Consider the following 14,643-nt stretch of genomic DNA (forward strand, 5'->3'; position numbering starts at 1 on the left):
GGCCTGTTTATTTCTATGTGATATGATGTATACAATTATCAATATGATGCTAATATTAAATGTAAATGTGTTGAATCAAATTTTCTTTTTGAGAATAAAGAGCTTGAGAGCTATCGTTCAAAAGTTTGGGGTTAGTACGTTTAAAAAAAAAGTCTCTTCTGCTCATCAAGTTTGCATTTATTTGATCAAAAATACAGTCAAAACTGTAATTTTGTTAAATGTTATTACAATTTAAAGTAACCATTTTTTATTTTATTATACTTAAAATGTAAATTATTCCTGTGATGGCCAAGCTGATTTTTTTTCAGTGTCACATGATCCTTCAGAATTCATTCTAATATGGTAATTTAGTGCTTAAGAAACATTTCTTATTATTATCAATGTTAAAAACTGCTGTGCTGCTTAATATTTTTGTGGAAACAATGAGATATTTTTTGATCAATAAAAAAAGAACAGCATTTATTTGAAATAGATGTCTTTTTTAATATTATAAATATCTTTACTGTCACTTTTTGTCAATTAAATGCATCCTTGTTGGATTAAAGTATACATTTCTTTCAAAAAAACAAACATAATTCAACTATGCTGGGAATGTGACCAGATGGGACTTGATATGTTTCCAGTGAAAAGCAATTTGTCTGTCAACACTGAACACAAAAAATGCTACACATTGCAACATAGTCAGATCATATTTATTGTTTAATATGCAGCTATATGGAGTGGGCTTTGTGACCAATGACATTTGGGTGGGGCTACCTAGTACAAATAAATAAAAATCAACAAAAAACTGTCACATGTGGTTTATAGTTACAACAAACTGGGGGTGTTTCTTCATTGCTTAATTCAAGACAATGTTCATGAAAAGCTCAAATATGACTTAAATGTTTTGGCACAAACAAACATTAACTTCCGGTTATCTGTTCACAGTCACACAACTGAAGGTGTGGAAGAGAACATGACAAGTTTCACAGCTAATGGACTGACTGTTATAGCTGATGAAGAATATTTGACCATCACCACCATGGCACCCTCTCCCCCAACCAGAAGCACCAGTGCTTTCTCCAGTGAACCGCCCGCTCCACCAGCTCTTTCTCTAGAATTGCTAAGCACACCTCCATCCTACCAGCAAGCAACTCAAGCAGCGTCCACAGCAGAACCTCCTGCCCAGCTCAGCGTCCCCTCAGTCAGCAACAACAACGGCTGGGACGATGATGAAGATGAAGATGATGACGAAGATCCCAGAAGGGTGAAGTCTGATTGCATTTGCCTATTCATAGTTTTCAGTCACATGGCTGGCGCTGAGACTTGGAGGGCAAAACATCCATAGAACTGCAGCACAGGCCTGTCAATTTTCCATGAATATTTAGATCACCTCTCAAAAGAGGTAAAAAATGTAAAGTATGTCAACAAAATGTAAACAAAGTTTTGGGCACTTGTGACCCAGTATTTCAATCACTAAAAACAGCGGGACATTCTAAAGTGCTTAATGTGAAAAACACTTAATGTGTCTTAATGTATTAAAACAGTGATATCAAAAGATCAAATTCAGTATACTCCTTATAGATGATGCATACTATATACAGATGAACCCAGAATATATGGTAAGATAGATATATGTATTTATTGAATATAAGGTATATATTGAAACTGGTCTATTAATATCACTGTCTTAGTGCATTAGCCTTGTTTTGCCCTCCAATTTGGCATTCCTATCCGGGTGTCACATGAAAACTATGAATTTATGAAGTCCTTAGATTGGCATTTCAGTGCTGGTTAATGCTCCAAAACTCAAAAATGTCTACTTATATTTAATTTATTTAAATCCTCAGACATTTTTTTTTTTTTTTTTTTTTTTTTTTTTTGTGTAAGTGCCTTGAGAAGCATGCTTTGTAAAATAAAGCACTACAGTATATAAAATAAAGTTTATTATTATCATCATCATCATAATTTAATGCTGGTCTAGCTAGTGGATTAGCATAGCCATGTTGTTCACCTTCTCATATGTTCTGTCTTGTTGTAGGACGTGTTGAAAGAGTTTGAACTGACTGTCTCACTGACCAAATCGTGGTGTGGCAGCTTCGGTTTTACAATAACCAGGAGTAAACTGGACAATTGCTATTATATCCAGGATGTCCTGGATAATCCGGCCAAAGCAGATGGCAGACTGAGGGCAGGAGACAGGCTTGTCATGGTACAGCTTTTCTCACAATTAGAAACACAATCACAGTTGCCACCATCTCTTTCTGAAGATTTGATTTGATTGTCAGTGGTGCACAATTGCACAGTTCCAGCTCCTGTGTTAAGACTGAATTGGCATTATCAACTTATATTTTTCAGGTGAACGGTCACAATGTGACCAACGTGGCAGATGACGTGGCAATTGGCATCCTCAGGTGCTCCTCCAAAAGACTGCACATGGTGCTGGGGAGAGCTGTGCAAAATTTACTGCCTCCACCACCTCCTGACACCCTCCAGGACATTGTCATTCCCAAGACTCCATCTGGACAACTGGGTGAGGAAATACTTGATAGTAGGGGAAACTAGGTTAACATCATATCATAAAATCATAAAAGCGATAGTTTTAGAAACTTTCTGACTTTTTGTATTCAATTCAAAATTATGATACTTTTGCATTTGTCTGTGCAGGTATTAAGCTAACAGGTGGCATTGGCAGCAAGTGGCAGGGAATTTATGTCCAGGAGGTGGTGCCAAGCTCCCCTGCTAGTGAAGAGGGCAGCATCCAGCCCAATGACAAGATTGTTTACATATGTGGGAAGTGCACCCTGGGAATGACAGTGGAGGATGCGGTGAAAGTGTGTGAAAGCGCCCCACGCAAAGTCAGATTCAAAGCCATGAGGTGAGATTGATTAAAAACATTAATTATATGAAGTGTACACTGTCTTGTACACAAGATTCAACTCATTTTTTAAGTTAGTTTAATGTAATTTAAGTTGAAATGACTTAAACATCCAAGTTGATTGTTCTTAAAAATGTAAGGTTTGTGTACGTTTTTAATTTTTTTTAATTAAATGTTTTTTTTCTTTGTTTCAGAGATGATCAACCAGTGATACCAATGGATACATGGAATGGTACATTTGAGCTGATCTTCTTGAATTACAGCAATAATTGTTTGAATCATAATCTATACAGAATATGAGGATGTAATTAAGTTTAATGTTTATTTCTTCACTTTGAGAGTGTGTTTGTTGGTATTATTTAGTCATATATGGAGTTACATAGACACTTTAACCTTCCCATGGGCGAAGTAACTGCTCTGGCTGTCAGTGGGGTGTGTTTTCTTTCGCTCTGGGCGTGTGAAGGCTCCGGCTGGGCTGCAGAGGGCAGTCGTGATCGACGTGTTTCAGTCTAGTCTGAAGTGACAGATATGAGGTGGAGAGCTGCTCCAGTGGAGGTCCAGAGCAGCCCAGGCCTTCACTGCACGCTTCACTGGACACTGCCACATTTTGAGCGAAGTGTCAACTCTTATTAGAGCGCTTTACACTGTGTCAGCCCTGAATAATATTTGATTCGCTTAATTTCCATGTCATTTTGAACTTTCACTCTATTTATCCATATTGATATGGGCACCAGAATTAATACAAAAAGTATTAGATTAAAAGCTATTCATACTATGTGTTATATATATACAAAAAAATGAACAAATAACTACATTTTCTCAAGAAAATGTTATTGGTGCTAAACCTGTTGCCACGATGCTAGGTTGTTGTTGTAAAATCTGATGTAGATTTTCTCACAAATGTAATATGAAGCAAACTCTGTTTATCCCTTACCAAGTTATCCCTTTTCTCCTCTTCAGGTTTGTTTGAATGGAAGAAGGAGAAAAAAGTCTGCCCTCGCCTCGAAGAGCCTGTGTCACCTGACGTGGAGGCAGCTGCTACGGATGGTAAAGCCTTTGGTTTCCTGTGTCTCTGTTGTCTGGGAGTTGTGGCATTAGATCTGTGCTGACAGACATGGCATGTCTTGCTCAGAGGGCAGCGGGGGGAAGGATTAATTATTAGCGAGGGACATGGCCTCCTCTGGCCGATCAAAGTGCGCTTTCTTGTGTCTGACGAATAAAGGCCAGCTGATCTAGTGGGCATCCGGGTTGCTAGGAGACCGCTAGCCAGGAGGTCCGAAAGAGCTTGAAAAGGCTAGCACAGTTTACCTACCGTAGCACAGAGCAGGTCATCAACGCATCTCACCCTGAAATGGCAGCAGAGGAGGGGGACGTTTGTGAGTTTGGGAATTGGTTGAAATTGCTGTGCACTATGGGTTGATTTTGTCTTTATTTCTGATTAACTCTGATTAACTTTGGCATTTGTTTAATGAGTTTGATGTACCATTCAGTGTGAATGATCCTACTCAGTTAAAGAGATGCATCTAAAATTTCTTTAGTTTTAGTTTTTGAATTTTTCTGACACAAAATCCCTCTCTTGTTTCTGGTACAGTTAAACCTGTCGCTGACAGTGACGTGCAATTAAGGAAGAGGCTGTCCGTCCCATCGGAGCAGGAGGTAATTTTCCCTCGGCCTTGTTTTAGGCTGATGTAACATGACTCTTGCTTTGTAATCTCTCTATGTCATTCACCTCTAAATATCTTTGTAATCATCATCAGCTAGATATATATTTCATCATTAATAATAATATTCAAACAGCTATCATTTAAACCTTTTCTAGAAAATGCCCGTCTGGACCTGTCTAAGTACAATACTTCATAATATAGCAAATGCAATTCTTCATATAGCAAAAGGTGATATTTAATCATTTACTATACACAACACAGTAAATATGTCAGCAATTTTGAACACAGTAAATGCTTCAACACATTAAATGCCTCTATTGCTTATATGACTACAGCATACAATGTAAATTACATTTTAAAATGTATTAAAGTAGAATTTGTTTTTCAAAAACATAAAAAATCGCTTTAATTCGATCCAATCTTTTGATCGCAAGTGTCACTGCAAGTGATCCAAGCAAATGGCTCAATTTCATCACTTGAAAAATGACAGTGTGGACAGTTAGTCCTAATGATTGGATTTAAAAAGCCAAATCGGATTTGTGTGCCATGCTGAAGGGATAGTTCACCCAAAAATAAAAATTCTGTCATCATTTACTCACCCTCAAGTTGTTCCAAACCTCTATGAATTTCTTTATTCTGTTGGAAACAAAAGAAGATATTTTGAAAAATGTTGGTAACCAGATGGTAGCCATTTACTTCCATGGTAGGGGAAAAGAATTACTATGGAAGTCAATGGCTACCGTCTGGTTCACCTTTGTTCTGTCCTTGTTCCTCTCTTTTTCTGTAGAGCTGTATCCTCCAGGTAGAGTTCACCAAGCCTGAGAGAAGTGGGCTGGGCTTTGCTCTGGTGGGCGGGGTCAATGGGAGCACACTGAGAGTGAAGGATATTTGCTGTGGGGGTGCGGCCGAGCAGGATGGTCGTCTAAGAGTGGGTGACATCCTTTTGGAGGTATGAGCAAATCATTTCCTCACTGATTTTTTTTTTCTTTGATAAACTGTGTTGGAGGTGTACCACATCTGTGTATGTTTTGCAGGTGAATGGTACCATTGTGTCAGGACTGAACCACGGCAAAGTTGTGGATATTTTGCGGAAGGCAGAGGGAACGGTTCAGTTAACCATATGTAGGGACATCCTGCCAATGTTAACCTGCTCTGGTTCCAGCTCCCCTGCTGAGGCCTCTCAGGAATTCAGCACATTCAATTCTGCAGGTCAGCAAGCCTGATACGCAAGCCCCGCTCTGTGTCTGTACTGTACTTGGTCATCTATTATGTCAGACTGGCAGCATCACTTAGCCTATATATTCATGTTCAATTGATAAAACTATAACCTATAATTTTTGTATTGAATTATGATAGAACAATATACAGTATAGGCCAATTAATGCCAATAGCATTCTCAATGGATATTAAATTTTTTTGTTTGAATTTTGTTTTTGACAATTTTAACTAAATATTGAGCATATAATCATGTAAAATATCAGTATGATAAAAAAAAAAAGAAATTAATACTTTTATTCAGCAAGGATGCATTAAATTTATGAAAAGTGACAGTAAAGACATTTATAATGTTACAAAAGATAACTTTTTTTTTTAAATCTGTTCTTTTGAACGTTCAATTCATCAAAGAATTATAGTTCCCACAAAAATATTAAGCATCACAACTGTTTTCAACATAATAATAAGAAATGTTTTTTGAGCAGCAAATCATCATACTAGAATGATTCCTGAAGGATCATGTGACACTGAAGACTGAAGTAATGGAATAAATTACATTTTAAAATATATTAAAATAGAAAACCGTTATGTAAATTGTACTTATATTTTACACGATTACGGTTTACTGTATTTTTGACCAAAGCAAATGCAGCCTTAGTGAGCATAAAATACTTCATTCAAAAACATTTAAAAAAAAAATCTTAAAAGCCACACATTTTTGAATGGTATAGTGCATGTTCGATAATTTCAGCAATTCTGTGAACATCTCATTTGTCATCATTAAATTATGTATATCATAGTGTGTCAGTTTAACTTACTTCACTGTGCTTTAATTTACTGTGGTTAAATATGATTATTTTTAAAATGTGATACTTTAATTCATAATAATTAAAATATTAATATATGATCAATTTGAATACTGGTATCATGTTATTTATTCTGTTAAAAAAAAATCACAATTTTGACAGCTTATATATTTTATTGGCATTATATTTGCTAACCTTTCTAGATATCTGTATATCAACACTGCCCGTTGAACAGATATATTGTTGTTTAACTACTAGCACTGACACTTGTTAGAAACTCTAATGTTTTAATGGTCTCCTCCTGCTGTAATGCTTCATTTGCAGATATTAGAGCACAAACAGAAGCACATGCAGATCACGTGTCTTTCCAGACCTCAGATTGTCCTGGACTTAGAGGGGAATGTGAGCAGGTATAAAACCTTTTTTTCCCCTTTACTGTCAAGTAAATAAAGAAGTATGTAAGTAAATACTGAGATGATGACTTTTTCCAATGAACTGAAAGTCCATCTCAGAACAGTTTAGAAGACAAAAACCTAATCTAATAAATTGCACCTAGCAAGGTTCGCCATAAAATTAATTAGCACCGCCTCCAATTTCTCTCAGAGGAAAACACTGAAACTCAGATGACAGTAAGGGTGGCCCGAACTGAGTTAACTCATCACCTGTCTCCTCTTTCTCTCTTTCTCTTTCTCCTTTTTCTTTCTATCTCTTGCCTGTAGGAAAGTCGAAACTGTACACCTACCTGTCAGAGGTGTTGTCCGTCTCTGGGAGTTACTGACATGCTACAAGAAAGGTGAGTGTCACTGAATTCCTGTATTTTTTTCTCACATTTTTGCTATATCACATGTGCCACTCAGAGTGCTGAGTTTTGTACAGAATGAGACCTGAAAGTTTGAATTAACTGAAACTTCGTAAAAAGCATCCGCAAAAACTGTTCGTCTATTTACCCGTAAATGTGCAACGTGTTATGACTCAACATAAACCAGATCATAAGGACTGAATTTCATTGCAGTTTTTGTTTTGTTTGTTTGTTTGTTTTTTAACATAGCTCTCAAATGGAATCGCCACAGGGAGGCACTAAAGAGTCATTAATAAAATACAGGCCCAATAATCACAGCTTTGGCTTCTAGTTAGGCTGGCCTACAAGCCACACTTGTTATAGTACGCAGCACTTGCAATTAGCAGCTTTTTTACATTTTAGGTGGAAAAATCGCAGGAAAATCAGCCTTGCATGATAACAGGCCCCGGAACGTAGCAATGTGGTCAAGGTCTCTGCTCATTCCTGCCCCGTACCCCCTTCAGGACAGACCCCCAGAAGCAGCATCTAGAAAAATCTGCCATGAAAGCAGAGCATAGCGAGTCAGACGACTGGAGCAGTGATGAGGAAGAGGATGGTGATGATGATGACAATGCTTCTCAGCCATCGACAGCAGAGGCTGTTTCTCAAACAGGTAAAGCAGACATCTTCATATTTATTCACCATCTTAGTAATTCTACTCAATATATATTCACTATTTTAGTATGATATAATATTTATGTTTTCATTAATCATTTTATATTAATCACTATAATTAGTTGGGAAATACTGAAATCTGATTGGCTTGTGTAGATCCAAGCATCTAAAAAGAACTTTATTACATTAAGGTCGACCAATCGTGTCAGAAGAGGAGCTTGCCAGTCTTGCAATCATATCCCCTTCTAAGAATGGGCAGTACTCTGGTTCCAAGGTCAAAGCCCTCATCCAAGCCCTTGAACAGTTGGAAAAGCAAGATCTGATCAAAGAGTTTATGGTAAGTTCTTGTTGTTTACATCAAGACAAACAACTATATCTTCACAGGACTAAATATCGTTGATTGATACAAGCAGAAACATCCAATCACATTTGTTTTATTGTAATATTTTTCATATAAATCTGTTGTGTCTCTATTTTTTATACTAATATATGTCTAAAACATTTTTTTCTATTTTAGCACAAATTAAATTTAAAGGATGATTAATTCAAGTGTGTAAATGAGAGAACTTGCATGGCTCTTTTTTTTTACCAGGCTTTAGAGCATTTGAAGCCCTCAGACAACTGCCTGGTTGGAAAAGCACCAGAAAACCGGGAGAAGAACAGATACAGGGATATCCTGCCCTGTAAGTTCCTCTGTTTCTCCCATAATCCTCCACAAACCCTCCTTAGTTAGGACTTTTATTGCCGTTTTACAGTTTGTGAGCCTCACTTCTCATAAAAGAAGTTTTTGGGGGTACATTTTCACACCATTCTGAAACCACATGGACCACACACTGTACAAAATTGCCAGGAAACTGTGCACTAACAGTAATTCCTTGAATTCCTTACGATAAAAAGCTGTATGCTGTTTTTACAGTTAAATCAATGTAGGCTTGGTCATTTTTTTATGGTAAAAATCACTGTAAATAAAATAATAACCATGTTGTCCACTATGAATTCAGAGTATACTGTTTTACAATAGTAGTTTAAAACACATAAATTGTTTTATTTTTTATTACATAATATTATTAGTATTCATTTATTATTACAATTAAATGATTTGTAATAAATTGTTCAGCTTTTTCTATAAATTTACAAAAATATACTGTAAATATACACAGTAAATTTCCAGAGCAAAGAACAAATGTTTAAATGTAGACATCGAATGTGGGGAGAGGAATGACCCTTGTATACATTTACCTGTAAACAGTGGAACACATGACACGCCAATTAAGTGAAATGTAACCAATCCCTGGTTATTTACTCCCGGGTGTCCTACCAATGCGATATTAGATTACGTTGCCGGTGTAGACGTCCGTTTGACTCAGTATTTCACACTCTATCTGTCACCTTTTTGCGGCTTTCCGGACCTCCTCACCCATGTGGTGCTGTTTTCACACTGCGGCCACGCTTATCCTGTTTGTACGGATTCAGTTTTTGCTGGTGTGAAGTGTAAGGAGGTCAGAGGCTGCGTGAGCAGTGTTTGCCCTTAGTTTAAAACATAACAGAACGCTGCAAACGTAAAGTCAAACAGGAGATGTGCGACTCATAGATCTGCTTTGCTTTCACTGTTAATGGGAAACATCCATTCATGTGCAGTGTCAGAACGAGTATGCAGAGAATGGGCTGTAGTTGTATTGAAGAGAGCAGGTCTCTGTACAGAATAGGCACAATAAGGCGCTTCATGTGCTGGCAGGGGGCAGACTGGCCCTAGCCTGGCCCGGAGTGTTTGTTTATTATCACGGCAGCTCACTGGGCTTCTGTTCCCCGAATAAAGCGCCCAGGATTGAAAAGTGTGAGGCCCCTGGGACTTAACCACTGTTATTGCTGGAGGCAGTTCAAGGGCCACAACCTTCTCCAGGAAGCCTGATGCCACCCATTGTGGAGGCCGCTCCACACGAATTTACCTACTTCCAGTGACATACGCTTCCCCTTACATTTGCCCCCCTTGTTCATCTCTTTCCCTCTCAGTTTCACTTTTCAGCCCCTTTCCTTTCTGAGCTGTTGAACATGTTTTTGCAAGCAGCCCGCTTTTAGAGAGTAAACAGCAATCTCTTCAGCAACAGGCTACTAACAAATAGGACCTACCTAAACTATTTTTTTCTTATTGTTGTAACAGAAACTTTGAGCACAATTACTTAAAAATTTGAATCTCACCAGAACCTGAACCTGACTGACTCATAGCAGGTGAAATATGGGAAGATGATGTTCAAGATCAGGGCTATATTATATTATAGTAGCCTATATTAGTATATATATATATATATATACTTTACTGTTCAAAAGTTTGGGGTTAGGTAGAATGATTTATTTATTTTAATTTAAAATACTGTAAAAATAGTAATATTGTGAATTTAGACGGTAATACACAAATATGGACATGCCCACATTCAATGGGTTTAAACAGCTCACCCTTTTACAGCAGATTTAGCTTTCAAACAAGTGACAGTCATGACCTAAATATGATTTTTATGTACAATAATAAGTAGTAGCCATTAGTAACTTAACTCATTAGTAACTTAGTAACTTCGAGACCCTCGAGAGTAAACGTGATTTCACCAAGTACATGTTCCTGGATCAACATATTTGTTGATCCTGGAACACAATTCCAATCAACCAATCAGATTTAAGGGACAAGTTTACAGTTTATGTCAAGTTTAGGCTAACAACCTTCTACACCATTCTTATTCACCTATCATTTTCCTCTGAATTTAGGGATAAATTATGGGTTATTTGGTTAGGGATAAGGTTAGGACTAAATTTTCAGACAGGAATGTTGTTCCAGGATCAACAAAATATGTTGATCCTGGAACATGTCTTACAAGCTCTAAGGATCTCCCATTCTTGGCTCATTTTGAGTCAGACTTGTGAATCCAGTGAGTTGTTAACCAGTGATTTGAATCAATGAGTTGTTGAATCGAGAACAGATGCAATCGGATCGGTCCAATTCATGAATAATTCGTTCAGTGTAATTTGCAAACAGATTTAACAGTTTAATTGAAAATAACGAATTGGACACGGCTGTCGCATCTTGGACTGGCTGACCATTTCTTCAGTTCAAAATAATGAGACACAACATGTTTTTATGAAATGCAGCTGGATATTATGCGTTGGAATGAAGTGAAGTAAAAGTAAAAATACTTAATTAAATGCATCGTTTCTGAATAAAAGTACTAATTTCTTTCAACAACAACAACAACAAAAAAAACTTACTGACCACAATCTTTTCAATAGTGTAGTGTATATGTCAGCTTTTCTTAGTAAAAAAAAAAGAACTACATTTTTTTTTTTTTAATCTTATCAAATTATATTTAATCAGTATTAGGCGTTCAATTAAGGTATTGATTTATAAAGTAATGTCATTATTTTAACTTAAATAAACAGAAAATCAAGCAAAATGGGACTTATATAGTTACAAAAAATCTGTATTCATCTCACTGAATCAATTTCAGAGTATAAATGTTGCTATTTTAAAGTAAAGTCTCAAGTGTGCTGCATTGACCAACAAGCCACCATGAGAATACTCTAGAACATTCTTCTCACCCTGCTCCCCCGTGTTCACTCCTTTTGGCTTTCCAGCCGCCGTGACCTTGAGAGCTTGTTTCATTTATTTGGAGCTATTTGCTGTACCTGGACACAATTTGTTCCTTCTCCTCTATGGGGAAACCAACAACACTGCATTCTTGGTTTGTAGATTAATAACACTGTTGGCTACCAGAGCCAACAACAGCAATCACCTCATTACTGGAATGCCTCGTATAAATCTCCAACTTGCGTTTCAAATAAAAATTTGTTTGTGGTTTGGGAAACATACATTTGATAGTAAATACACAAGAGTTTTGTTTGTTTTCTGGATTTTGACTGAATCTTAAAACAGAAAAATAGTATACTGCACCTTCTGGTTTTCATAATAAGCACTAGATGGTTTAGTTACCCGGTGGGAATTGAGCAGTCATAGAAAGTTTAACTGTTGTTTTCTTATCTTATATTATTGCCAAATAACATGCATGCCTGTTCAAGCTCAAATGTACTAAGATTTTGGGCCGAGGCAAATACATTTATCATTACAGCAGAAGTAATTGCTTGGTTTTTCAAATGTGTTTCTGCGTATTAAAATTAATTCATCACAATCTACAATCCCTGTTTCTCTCTACTGTTTGAACAATCAGACGATAAGACGCGTGTTCCTGTCGGAGAGAACGAGGGCTACATCAATGCCAGCTACATTTGTATGAAGGTGGGCACAGAGGAACTCTTCTACATCTCCGCTCAGGGCCCTTTGCCTGGCACTCAGGATAACTTCTGGCAGATGGTGTGGGAGAACAAGTCTGATGTTATCGCCATGATGACCCAGGAGGTGGAACGTGGCCGGGTAAAATGCCACAAGTACTGGCCCGAAAAACTTGATGTTCCCAAAGAAACCAGCCGTTACCAGCTCTTCCTGGATAACTACCAGATGCTTGGCTATTTCCACATTAAGGTCATCAAGATGGTGGAAAAACAGGTTAGGAGCGTGTACCTGATGGAAATATTGCATCTCATCCAAAAATATATTTTTCTTATTGGAACATTTTCAGTGTAATATCCACCATTTTAAAAATCACAGTCAGGCTATGCCTTCAACATCCTTAAAACAAGATACATTTATGTGAGATCCAAAATTGTATAAGGTATTAAGAATAATGAAATGTACTTAGCAACAAAAAGAAATCCTTTCATTTTCAACTGTAAATATTTTTATGCAACTCATTATTGACCTGTGTACCTTTCCAGAGTGGAGGCGTTCACTTTGTGAAGCATCTAAAGTTCACCACATGGCCAGACCATGGCACTCCTCACTCCTCCGAACAGCTGGTGTGCTTCATTCGCTACATGAGGGCTATACACTCTAAAGGGCCGATCACAGTCCACTGCAGTGCAGGCATTGGCCGAGCTGGAGTCCTCATCTGCACTGATGTCATCCTCAGTCTCATTGAGAAAGACCTAAGTGTAGGTATTTTGCACAAGTATAGCATCAACACTAAGCTTAAAACAATAGATCATCTAAATAAGAAAATTATCATTCATTTAAATGTAAATAATGCCAGAATTCTATGGAAGATTGTTTCCATAAAAAGTGATTGCGTCTTTTTATCTCACAATTCTGACTTTTTTCCTCTCAATTGTGAGTTTATATCTCACAATTTGGACTTTATAACTTGCAATTGTGACTAGGTAATAATTGCTAGATATAAACTCACAATTCTGTCTTTTTTCCCTCAGAATTTTGAAATATAAACTTTGAATTGTGAGAAAAAATATCAGAATTGTGAGAGAAACTAGAAATTTTAAAAGTAATTCATAGTAAGTCTTTCAGAATGTCATATTTAGCATTTTTTTCCCTCAGAATTATGAGATATAAACTCGCAATCGCGAGTACTGTATATGTAACATTGATTATGAGCAACTAAATCTATGTACTTCTGTTTTGCTCCCGTAGATTAATGTGAGTGACATAGTAAAGGAAATGAGACTCCAGCGGCACGGCATGATTCAGACCAAGGTGAGTAAATCAGGACATTCAGTAAGAATGTTTCCTTCAGGTGAATATATAATGCTCTAGGGCACATGGTCTCATCTGTCAATCATGAGTTGGTCTTAGTTGGCTTTCATTTATTTAATCAGCATCAAAATGGGGTTGGGAAGAATACAGTACTTATCTTCTGTGTTTATTCTGTGTGCATTACCCTTCTTCTGAATGTATAGTATAGTTGTGTAAACTTACTGGAGAGGTTTAGCCATTCTTCTCTCTGATTTCAGGAACAATACCTCTTTTGTTACAAAGTCTGGCTGGAGGTGTTACAAAGCATCTCACTTCTTCATGGTCACCACTGGCAAACCGAAACCTGTTCATTAACGCATCCTTACAGTCCTTAAAATCGTACAAGTGTCTCAGAAAGTCAACAATATATGTGTCTTGGAGTGGCAGACATGGTGATGTATTGATCGTGTGTGTCTGATATAGTACAACCACTAGTTCTATTAATCGAATATTGAATATACCATAGGAAATATGGTAGATATTTTCATTAAAGGGTTAGTTCACCCAAAAAATGAAAATTCTGTCAGTAATTACTCACCCTCATGTTGTTCCAACCCCGTAAGACTTTCGTTCATCTTCGGAAGATATCTTTGATGAAATCTGAGAGCTGGCTCACTCCTTCATAGGCTTCTATGTAATCGATATCTGCCATCCCAGAAAAGTTAGTAAAGACATCGTTAAAATAGTCCAAGTGACTACAGTGGCTCAACCTTAAGTTTATCAAGTGACGAGAATACTTTCACAAAACGACTTTATTCAACTATTCATTTTGAGTGAGTGAGTCAGCCCTCTGAGTGAGTTCATGTAGTGTAACAGCACAGCGCTTCTGGGCCAGCATCACACACATGACCAGCGTCGGCCAATAGTGAGCCTACGTTCTGATTTCATCAAAAATATCTTAATTTGTGTTCCGAAGATGAACGAAGGTCTTATGGGGTTGGAACAACATGAGGGTGAGTAATTACTGACAGAATTTTCATTTTTGAATGAACTAACCCAACTGTGCAAAGTCCTTGTGTGATCTGATA

General features: G+C 37.2%; 1 protein-coding gene across 1 annotated transcript in view; it reads left to right on the forward strand.

The window, feature by feature from the left end:
- The window catches only part of ptpn20 (protein tyrosine phosphatase non-receptor type 20), a 30,501-nt gene extending 16,382 nt beyond the window's left edge, over positions 1 to 14,119 (forward strand). The window contains exons 29-46 of the mRNA XM_084392111.1: positions 928 to 1,246; positions 2,021 to 2,191; positions 2,338 to 2,512; positions 2,647 to 2,857; positions 3,052 to 3,089; positions 3,818 to 3,904; positions 4,449 to 4,513; positions 5,309 to 5,470; positions 5,556 to 5,730; positions 6,867 to 6,952; positions 7,262 to 7,335; positions 7,845 to 7,993; positions 8,187 to 8,332; positions 8,588 to 8,678; positions 12,204 to 12,538; positions 12,808 to 13,023; positions 13,514 to 13,576; positions 13,834 to 14,119. Coding sequence (XP_084248237.1) covers positions 928 to 1,246; positions 2,021 to 2,191; positions 2,338 to 2,512; positions 2,647 to 2,857; positions 3,052 to 3,089; positions 3,818 to 3,904; positions 4,449 to 4,513; positions 5,309 to 5,470; positions 5,556 to 5,730; positions 6,867 to 6,952; positions 7,262 to 7,335; positions 7,845 to 7,993; positions 8,187 to 8,332; positions 8,588 to 8,678; positions 12,204 to 12,538; positions 12,808 to 13,023; positions 13,514 to 13,576; positions 13,834 to 13,950 — 2,680 coding nt within the window. The 3' untranslated portion in view covers positions 13,951 to 14,119. The remainder of the gene's footprint in view (positions 1 to 927; positions 1,247 to 2,020; positions 2,192 to 2,337; positions 2,513 to 2,646; positions 2,858 to 3,051; positions 3,090 to 3,817; positions 3,905 to 4,448; positions 4,514 to 5,308; positions 5,471 to 5,555; positions 5,731 to 6,866; positions 6,953 to 7,261; positions 7,336 to 7,844; positions 7,994 to 8,186; positions 8,333 to 8,587; positions 8,679 to 12,203; positions 12,539 to 12,807; positions 13,024 to 13,513; positions 13,577 to 13,833) is intronic.
- The last annotated feature ends 524 nt before the right edge of the window (positions 14,120 to 14,643 follow it).

Source organism: Rutilus rutilus, assembly GCF_951802725.1.
Source record: "Rutilus rutilus genome assembly, chromosome: 20".
Classification (NCBI taxonomy): Eukaryota; Metazoa; Chordata; class Actinopteri; order Cypriniformes; family Leuciscidae; genus Rutilus; species Rutilus rutilus.